This window comes from Eurytemora carolleeae, unplaced genomic scaffold, assembly GCF_000591075.1.
Source record: "Eurytemora carolleeae unplaced genomic scaffold, Eaff_2.0 scaffold340, whole genome shotgun sequence".
Classification (NCBI taxonomy): Eukaryota; Metazoa; Arthropoda; class Copepoda; order Calanoida; family Temoridae; genus Eurytemora; species Eurytemora carolleeae.
In genome coordinates, this window is record NW_019396237.1 from 18,042 (window position 1) to 29,638 (window position 11,597).

At 29.6% G+C, this 11,597-nt stretch overlaps 1 protein-coding gene across 1 annotated transcript; it reads left to right on the forward strand.

The window, feature by feature from the left end:
• Window positions 1–3,604: 3,604 nt before the first annotated feature.
• On the forward strand, window positions 3,605–5,462 carry LOC111699030 (uncharacterized). The gene is made up of 5 exons (XM_023469566.1): window positions 3,605–3,809; window positions 4,117–4,366; window positions 4,420–4,501; window positions 5,050–5,128; window positions 5,404–5,462. Exons 1-5 carry the CDS (start codon window positions 3,755–3,757, stop codon window positions 5,460–5,462), a joined length of 525 nt encoding a protein of 174 aa, XP_023325334.1. The 5' UTR covers window positions 3,605–3,754.
• The last annotated feature ends 6,135 nt before the right edge of the window (window positions 5,463–11,597 follow it).

Here is an 11,597-nt window from a genome sequence, read left to right on the forward strand (position 1 = left end):
TCCTTTATTGGGTTACACGTAAGAAATTTAAAACATTTTTATTTCTTCTCAACAGCTCAATGTAAAAAAAGGAGTTATGCCTGAAAATGTGTGAGATTTTAAATTACTGTAAAATTTATTTAAAGGAATTGAGTCTTTGCCACAAATTCAGTTTTTGTAAAACCTATATCTTTGCAACCTTATAATGTAAACTTTTAATATTTTAAACTTACATTATTTGATCTAAGGGCATTCATAGTTAGAAATATTAAAGGTCTACGACATTGGGTTGCAACGATATTGAAATTAGAAAATCAGAGTTTGTGGCAAAAACTCAATTCCTTTGACGTAAAATATCCCTTCATGTTAAATTTATATTCAGGAAGTAAAATTAAATATCCTTTTACGAATCTACGGATTAGGAATAATTGAATAATAATAAACTAACTTAGACGTACCTTAAAACCTAAAGGGAGTGATCACGGAATTGTATAACGTGGCCCGTCCGTCCTATTCACAGCGATACCCTTTAAACTTATATCTGAGTAAATATAAGGATTATACCGCAAAAATGTCTGTTGTCTGTGTTGAAAAGGTATATTTCTCAAATTTCCTTCTACACATCTGATGCAGAAATCCGCAAAACACTGATATAGAAAACCGAGATTAAAAAGAATCAATTAGATCTCCGACTTTAATGGTTGAAAATGTGGAAAATTAGTTATTATTACTTTTTACAAATATTAACATGTGAGCGTGACGTAAGTTCGACCATATTTCAAGGGCTTTTCAAGAAAATAAATAAAATAACAATTCATAAAACAGATCTTTAGCTTTAGCAATAAAAAACTGTTTCCCAATTTTAATTTGGTTTGACTTAACCCATCAGCGGGTTGACCGTTTCAGCGTTCTGATGTAAACTGTTTTTAAGTTATAAAAACCACGGGGGGGGGGATGCTTTCACCCCCCCCCTCATAAAAGAGTTAAAGGGTATAAGACAATTAATGTCACTTAAAATTACCTCAGTCTCATTTATTGCATAGAATCGGGCGGAATAACAATTTCACAGCACCAGGTGCGGATCCAGATCTTTGAAAAGGGAGGGTCAAACTTCCAATAAAACTGTGATTCAGTGGGACTAGCACCGAGCAAAACTTGTGAGCGAGGAGGGGTGCAGGGAGGTGGAGCCCCCCAGAATGTTTTTTAATAAATTATCATTAAAAGTGAGTATTTTCAGAGCTCAAAATACTCATAAAATATGTTAAATTATTGCTTTAGAACCTTACTTTAAAATGTTTCACTCAGCCATCAGACATGAATATATAGATACAGTTAAACCCTAAATAAGCCATATATCGAAAGAATTTATCAAATGTCGTCTATACAATTTTTCAATGGGCTTTATACTATTTTATGTAAATCTCAGTATTTGCGAAAATAAATAAATAGCCATGAATATGCAGGAATAGTTTTAAAGAGCTCCATATAATCATTTAATTAAAAAACTAAATATCTGCAAGATTCCATTATCAGAAAGTGAATAATACGATATTTAATGAATTCTTTCGGTAAATGGCATATTTAGGGTTAAAATCATAAAAAACTTAAGTCTTAAGATAAAAAGAATCATATTCTATTACTTACAAGGGTTGTTTTAATAAGAAACTCTGTCGGATTAATGAAAAAAAGCTATGATGATTTATCAAAAATTACGAAATAACTGCAACACATGCACACCGAGGCGGCTTATTCAGGGGTTGGGGCAATAGTTGAGTTAGCGTGCGCGAAGCGCGCCAATATTTTTTATCCCCCTCTCCCTGTCAAAAAATGTCCCCCAGCCTCCCCTGGAATTTTATCCAGAGAATGTAGTCATAATTATGTCCAAAACATGACAAGATGGGGTTGGGAGTGGGGAAATATGCTTCTTAATTTTGAATTTTTATATATTTTTTAAACATCTTGATTTAAAGGGAATAAGTGGCACCACATTTTTTATCTATTCTTGGAGAGCAAAGTTTAAGGGCTATATTCCCTTAATCCCACATCTTAAACTGACACTTCACACACACAGGCACAACACAAAAATAATATTTACACATTTTAAAAATTAATAATCCTTTCTTCCCCAGAGAATAGGCTGATATATCCAAAAAATTAGTTTTGTATCTGGTGGGAAACAAGCTGCAGTAAACTTTTAGGTTAGTCTCCAGAAAAAGGGGGGGGGGGTCAAAAGAAACTCCCTTTCTCGAAAGGCAAAACGACTAAATCGATCGGGCCCACATTTTTGACCCCATGACCCCAGGAAAGGAATATGGATGCTCAGAATTACAAAAGTTTGCATCCAAAAGCTTTTGATTCTAGTTAAATTTTAAAAATGCGCTTTGTTGTTATTGTTTTATACTGTACATAGAGAGTTGTTACATCGAGAACAGGAAAATTATTAGAACCCCCCCCCCCCACCTTCCAACCTTGCTGTTGCTAATTAGGCTACATAGTGTTTTGATGAGATGAACGTGATCGCCAATACTTCCGCGGGAGTTGAGATTATTTATCAAAAGAATTATTTAAATCTCATAAAATTGTAATTCATAAACTTGAAACAGGGATGTATATACTTTCTTGGAACAATAATGAATGTTTTCTTTAAACTATTCTAAATTTAAATTTTTAAAAAATATTATTTTTATTTTTTTATTTATGTATATATTTTGTATATTAAATTATAAGTTGATTTAAAAATCCAGATTATAAAATAACTTTGTGTCAAGTATATTATTAGTTTAATTCAGTTCTTCTTGTGATAATCATATCAATTTGTCCAGTTTAAAGGTAAAACACACAGAACTAAAACAAAACAAGTTAAAAAATGTTAAAAAACTCTTTTTCAATCAAATCTTTGCAACCCGATGTGGTAGGTCTTTTATATTTCAAACTTTTAATTCTGTCAGTTCAAATAATCAAAGGCTCCAACAGGTTCCAAAGATATTTGGATTAGAAAACTTGAGTTTGTGGCAACAACTCATTTGTCAACACTTTTCCAATACGATAAATTATGTCCATGTGCGCAGTTATTAAGGCTTTCTTTAAAAAAGGTTTTTTAATGCCAGAGTCTTTTTTTTGACTTAACGAACATTTTAAATATTTTTATACCATATTCAAGGATGTCTTGATGTTTCTACCAGATTTTATTAAATTTTGAAATTTTGGAAATATCATAATGCAATATGTAATTTTCAAAATATTTAGAAAATTTAATTCATGTTTCGTATTTACCGTCAATTGATTTGCGCATTTCCTACAGTGAAACCCTTAATAACGAATACATCGAAAGAATTCATCAACTGTCGTATTCTGATATTTCTGATAATGGAATGTTGCAGATATTTAGTTTTTTAATTCAATAATTATATGGAACTCTATGAAACTGTTCCCGCATATTCATGGCTATTTATTTAATTTCGCAAATACTGAAATTTACGTAATATAGTATAAAACTCATTGAAACATTGTCAAGACGACATTTTATTAATTCTTCCGATGTATTCGTTATTAAGGGCTTTACTGTATGCTAATTGGACTATTTAAAGTCATAGCTTGAGTCTACAGTCGTCTATCTATTTCAGAATTTGCTGGTTATCACTGTATACTCTGTTTTTATATTGCAAATTGTATATATATCGCATTTACATAAATTACTTTTTCCGGATTTTTAAAAACTATCAAGGTAGGCAAATTTTCTATAAAAAAACTAAATTAAATTATTATTTGTGTTTAGATGATTTTTGTTTTACTGTTAATTTTGCCCTCAACCTTTGGGATTTATGCTACAGGTACAATGATAATAATGATAAATAATAATTATAATAATATAGTAATGTTATTTCAATTTTGAAATAATAAAAAAGTGTATAAACTGAAATCAAAGTGGGTTTAATTAATTTTTTTATTACCTATTATTATCATGCATAAGACTAAAGTCAAACTAAACTTGCACAATAAGTTTCAAGCTGCTAGTGAAACTACTTGCATCAAATACTAATTAGATTGCTTAAATGTCGTCTTATTATTTACATTACTTTGACAGGATCGGGTTACATAAAATACAATATTTAAATGTAATCAAGAATTTACTTCTAGAATGGATTTCTTCAAACAATGCCAGTTCTGTGGAATTAGAACTTGAAGGATGGCCGGTTCCTAGACAAAGCTCTGTTTGGAAGATTCTTAATCCTTCATCTGCATCATCATCATTATCATCATCATTAGCATCATCATCATCATCATCACTAGCATCCTCATTATCATCAGCGCTCATCAAACCTTCTGACGAACCGAAATCCCGAGGGAAAAGAAGTATTTGGGATTTCCCCCTTCTGGAGCAATTCAAGTAAGTTCACATGATCGCATAAAAGTATTATTATTATTGATGTAATTATTCAGGGATGTTTATCTGAAAGATGTCCTAGAAGAACTGAAAAGTACAAAAACTGTGACCTACATATTTACCAGAGACACTACAGTGGTCAGTCATAATTTTCAAATATTCATTTTTAAAGTTTGTCTTTGATTTAAAGAAAGTACCGGTTGAAGCTGCTATTTTGATCGTATTGAAAATCTTAAAATCTCTATTTTTTTATTTGTACAAACATAGCTGGCATGTCTGATTCAAAACAAAATCGTTTAGCCCTTTCTCGGATAAATATTTCCTTTCCATCTTGAAAAGGTATCAAATCTTTCTTTTTCCTTCCTATAAATCGGTCAATAAATCCCGCAGTCACTTTTATAGACAATTTTTCAGATAAAATAATAGGGATGACTCCATAATTTTAAGTTTTAAAGAAGATCGGAAATGCACTTCTTCAACCAGACAACCAGACAACCAGACAGCAAGACATTCAAACAACCTGACAACCAGAAAACCAGACAATCAGACAATCAGACAACTAGACAACCAGACAACAAGACTACCAGACAACCAGACAACCAGACAACCAGACATCCAGACAACCAGAAAACCAGACAACCAGACAACCAACCCCTGATTTTTTTTTTAGTTTCTTTTTTTTTTAGTTTCTTTTGATAAATGTTATTTGGATTTCCTTGCATTTTCTTCTATGGAAAGGGCAGGCTGGAGCAAGAAGTTTTGTAGGTATAAATATCATTTTTTTATCACTTTTACAAAAATGTAAAATAAAGTATCTTAATGCAAACTATAAAGTTGATATTAATCAGAAATTAGAAATGATTATATCAAATTTTTACGTAGTAAAAATAATACAAACAATATATTCAAATATTGCTTAGAAGCAGTTTTAGGTTCACTTATCTATAATAAAAATCAAATAGATCAAAACAGAAAAAGTGTTTATTATGCAATTATCATTAAATTATAGTTTTTTCAAATCCTAAAATTTTTTTTTCTAGATCCTTCAGAGATTACTGCTGAGGATAGGATTGTTGCTCTGGACCATTTTGAGGAATAAATATTTTATGAGCAATTTATATTAACAAAACTTGCCAGAAAAACAAGGATGATTTTGAGATTTAAGAATTTTCAACATAATTTGGTCATAAGTCTAGTGGCATTAACTTTTGAATCTTTAATCTGTATCTTTAACTATTAGACGGTTTGTAAGCCAAGCGTAGAAATGGGCACAATTGTTTTTTTCATTTCGTTCATTCAGCGATCGTTAAAGACCCATTTCGTTCCTTTTTTTAAGTTGTTTAGAAAAAAATTTGACCTTTTCATTATCAAAATTATCTTTCATAATTAATTTATTTTGCTTGTTTTCTTACTGAATGCAGTTGTTCAATCAAATCATTAGTTAAGTGTTCGTTCTGAAAAACCGTTTGTTCTGTAAAAAAAAACAATAACTTTTCAAATTGTTCGAACGAATGATTTAGAAATCGTTCGTTATTGGCAAGGAGATAATGCAAGGAAAGTTAATTGCGGTCGCATATACTCTGCGTACATATTGAAACCAGTTCTCTCTGGGCGGAATTTGTAAACAAGAAAAGATGCATCAGTGTTCGTTTAGTATTCGAGGAGGTTAAAAGCATTGAATTTTGATAATTTTGAAAATTCACATAAAAGTTTCCTATGACCAGAATATTTCAAAGATTATTTTTGTGAAGATGGATTCCATGTCAGGCTGTGACATACGTCTTGTGTTTAGTTTTCCGCCCAAAGACAGTACACTGCAGTACAAAAAATGCGTACACCTCTGAAATAACTTTCCTTGCATTAGTACCTTGGTTATTGGTTTGACTGATGATCCATAAAACGATAGTTTTTAAATTTCTCTGAACGATCCAATTTGTTCTTTAACTTTTCTGAACTTTACAATCGTTTACGAAAAACTTCGTTTGTTTTCAAACATTTTGTTCTATCACAAAAATGGTGCCCATCTCTAGCTAAGCGATTTATCTGAGTTTCGCCTATAAAAGAAAATTCAAAATAAATCAATAAAATGTTTGAAAATATTTGTGTTTGTGTCAGGATCATGTTGATATACACAAGATTATGATGTTCTTCATGACCCCACAAACAGTGGCCAGGAATATGCTCATCGCAACAAGTGTGGTAATATTTATATATCCTAGAAAACAAGCGCAACAAGTGCAACAAGTGTGGTAATATTTATATATCCTAGAAAACAAGTGCAACAAGTGCAATAAGTGTGGTAATATTTATATATCCTAGAAAACAAGTGCAACAAGTGTGGTAATATTTATATATCCTAGAAAACAAGTGCAACAAGTGTGGTAATATTTATATATCCTAGAAAACAAGTGCAACAAGTGCAACAAGTGTGGTAATATTTATATATCCTAGAAAAAATTGTCGATTATTTTCTAATCCTCATTTCTTTGCAACATGATGTCGTCGTAGACTTTTGCTATTAAAACCATAAATTCTGTTAGATCAAATAGTCTAAATTTTGTATTTCGAAGGTTTACACTATCAGGTTGCACAGATATAGGGATTATAAAATTAGGGGTTGAGGCGCAGACAGACTCAATTCCTAGAAAACTTTTGTGTGACAATAGACAAAAGTCGTTTATAGGGTCCGAACTTTTAATCTTGTACATGGGATTCAGCATTGAACTCCATTTTATGCTGCTATGCAGACGGATATCAGTTTAGTTCATTTTCCACTCCTGAATGCCGAGACCATTAGCGCCTGATCCAATCAGGATTCAGTCGTGTGTTTGTTGTCTATTCTGAACCAATAGAAATAGTATGGCGGTAACATCTATCTTTCTATATATTATCCAAGTAGAGTTATGAATCCTTCAATCGGCGCTAAACAGTAAATGGAAATAATTACTTCTACTAAAACTATAGTGTCTCGATAACCTGGTGTAGTCATACCCTACCTATTAATACAAAATTTATCCTTGCTCAGAGTGCCCACATTAATTATCTAGAATAAAAGTTATGACCTCAGGTTGTGAAGATATAAAGATTAGAAAATTTGAGATTAAGGCGAGTTGTAAACTATACGAGATTTCCTTCAAACAAAATACGATATCATATAAAATAAACGTGACCTCTTGCGCTTCTTTTTGACGTTTATGTATTCAAATTAAATCATGCGTCTTAAATTTGTAATAACAAATAAATGCATTAATTTCTATCAACTCTTATTTATATTTACATTATATTATCGTTTTAATCTAAATATTAAAGCTATAGCTGGCCAAACAGCTGAACGGAAATGGCTGAGGGATAACATAGGCTAAAAATATTCAAAAAATGTTTTTTAAAATTAATTTTTTGAAATTCTTTTTCTTAAATCCAAAGCACTAGTTTGTAAAAAATGAGTTCTAATATCGTTAACAGTCCCATTAAATATTATGTTGTTTCAGTACTTAGTGACGGTAACATTCTGGTTTATACCTTCCCTGTTCTTTACATACTTCAAGAAACCAGATTCTAGGAATTCATCATTTGTTTTCTAAACTTTTTTATCTTCTGATTTTTCTTTTCGTCTAAGAACTTTTTAACTTTTTCTTTTTTTATTTTTATTTTAATCTTAAAACTTTAAAAAAATCTTTTTCTATATTTTTATTTTCATTTTTATATCTAAACTTTTTTATCTTTTGATTTTTCTTTTCATCTAAGAACTTTTTAACTTTTTCTTTTTTTGTTTTTATTTTAGTCTTAAACTTTTTAAAAAATCTTTTTCTATCTTTTTATTTTCATTTTCATCTTAACACTTTTTTATCTTTCTCTTTCTTCTTATTTTTATTATTATCTTTCTCTTTCTTCTTATTTTTATTATTATCTTTCTCTTTCTTCTTATTTTTATTATTATCTTTCTCTTTCTTCTTATTTTCATTTTTATATTAAAACATTTTTTAACTTTCTCTTTTTATTTTTATTTGAATAACAAACTTTTTTGTCTTTCTCTATCTTTTTATTTTTTGTTTATCTCAAAACTTTTTAATCTTTTACATCATTCTCTGTTTTTTTAAATTTTTTTTTTATCGATTTCAAACCTTTTTATCATTCTTTGTCTTTTTATTTTCATTTTCATCTCTAAAGGGGCTGTTCGGGAAATTTTAGTGATGGTAACTTGAGATTACGCTTTTAGTCCCTTTAACACATTTTAATGTAGCTTTGAAACTGATGTTTAACAGAGAGGGAAGATCTGAAGATTCTTATTTTGATTTATTCACAAGTTCACAGGATGCTGACTGGCAGGAAGAAAGTAAGTAAAAAATGTTTTATTTTGATCATAAAATAAGATTATAATGAAAATAGAATGGTCTAAAACTTATAAATATTTAGCTGCTAGGACTGGGGGATTAATAGAAATTTACAAAGAAACTACACTGGACTACGTTTATAACAGGTAAAAACTTAAAAATTAATAAAATATTTAATTTCTCTAATTTTTTTTTGGTTTCAGAGTTCTCTGCCCTACATGTATCGTACAAACTTTGACGATTAATGCAATGCTGGTAAACGTTTTTTTTATATTTATTATTTATATAACATACATTTCTACATCAGATTTTGCATTCTTACACTACACTACATACATTTCTAAAACAGATTTTACTTTCTTACACTACACTACATACATTTCTACATCAGATTTTGCATTCTTACACTACACTACATACATTTCTACATCAGATTTTGGATTCTTACACTACACTTCATACATTTCTACATCCGATTTTGCATTCTTGCGCTACAGACATTTCTACATCAGATTTTACATTCTTACACAACACTATATACATTTCTACATCAGATTTTACATTCTATCACTACACTACATACATTTCTACATCAGATTTTGGATTCTTACACTACACTTCATACATTTCTATATCCGATTTTGTATTCTTGCGCTACAGACATTTCTACATCAGATTTTACATTCTTACAGTACACTACATATATTTCAACATCAAATTTTGCATTCTTGCGCTACAGACATTTCTAGATTAGATTTTACATTCTTACACTACACTACATACATTTTTACATTAGATTTTGGATTCTTACACTACACTTCATACATTTCTACATCCGATTTTGCATTCTTGCGCTACAGACATTTCTACATCAGGTTTTACATTCTTACACTACACTACATATATTTCTACATCAGATTTTGCATTCTTGCGCTACAGACATTTCTACATTAGATTTTACATTCTTACACTACACTACATACATTTTTACATTAGATTTTGCTTTCGCACACTACACTACATACATTTCTACATCATATTTTGTATTCTTACACTACAGACATTTCTACATCAGATTTTGCATTCTTACACTACACTACATACATTTCTACATCAGATTTTGCATTCTTGCACTACACAACATACATTTCTACATCAGATTTTACACTCTTACACTACACTACATACCTTTCTTCATTAGATTTTACTTTCTTACACCACACTACATAAATTTCTACATCAGATTTTACTTTCTTACATTACATTACATACATTTATACATGATTTTACATTCTCACACCACACTACATAAATTTCTACATTAGATTTTACACTCTTACACTACACAACATACATTTCTGCATTAGATTTTACATTCTTACACCACACTACATAAATTTCTACATCAGATTTTACTTTCTTACACTATATTACATACATTTATACATGATTTTACATTCTCACACCACACTACATAAATTTCTACATTAGATTTTACATTCTTACACTAGACAACATACATTTCCGCATTAGATTTTACATTCTTTCGCCACAGTACATAGATTTCTACATCAGATTTTACTTTCTTACGCCGCATTACATGCATGTATACATTCGAATTTACATTCTTAAACTACATAACATAAATATCTACATCAGATTTTACTTTCTTTCACTACAATACATGCATGTATACATTCGAATTTACATTCTTACACTAAACTACATAAATATCTACATCAGATTTTACATTCTTACACTACATAACATAAATATCTACATTATATTTTACATTCTTACACCACACTATACATACACACAACATTAGATTTGAAATATTTGCATCTACATTTTACATCTTTGCCAAATATCCTAAAATAACATTCATTGTTGCACTTAATCACAAAGAATTTATAGTTTGTATGATTTTTATTACGTTTCATTTAATACACAATAAAACACAATTCTGATAAATTTTTTGTTTGTTTGTTGAAACTAACAAATACATTAATTTGTTAAAACTTTTTATTATTTTAGTACACTGGACAGTTTCTGTTTTGGTCCTTATGCACCCTTATTCCCAAACTCTGAAGAAAATATGATTTTCAAAATGTTTTGCCTTTGAAAGTTTTTCTTGATTTTTAAATCTAGTCAATTATAAAATGTGATGGAAATATTGTCATAGAAATTGTTACATACTGATTGTTACATGTTGATTTTATTGTTATTGTTGTTATTTTTGTTGCTATTATTATTGTTAAGTTTAGTTATTCACACATAGACATCAATTGCAGGGTGATTTAAAAAACATGGAAAATATCTTTAAATGATAATTTTGCCTTTAAATCTAAGGCATGATAAATTATAGAACTAGTATTTCCTTGAAATGCATATAACTTTCAAACACATACAAAAACAGATTTTATGTCAAATAATTTGTTTAAATATAGCTAAATTCCCAAATGATCAGTCATACAAATTCTGTGATATAAGATGTAAACAAATGTTATAAAATACGATATTATTTTGAATAAATTTTTATGTTTTATTGAATCATTTAGAATCTCTTTAAAATTCATGTTTTATTAAGAAAAGAATCTAAAGAAATTTGTAATGAAATGTGCTACCATGATCAATACAATCTTTATTATCTATGTTTCGTTATCTATTTTATCTATGTTCATGTAAACACTGACCGGCCATTCCGGTCAGTTCTATTTACCTGTATTAATAAATTAGTAATGTATGAATCGTTAATTTAGACGGACGTGGATAGAGCCTTGAGTTTTGGCTAGATATATAGAGCCTTGAGTTTTGGCTAGAGGTAGAGTCAGTGAGACTAAAATTAGACTAAGAGCCGAGTAATCTCGGGACCTAGATTTATTACAAATCTTTGAAAAAAA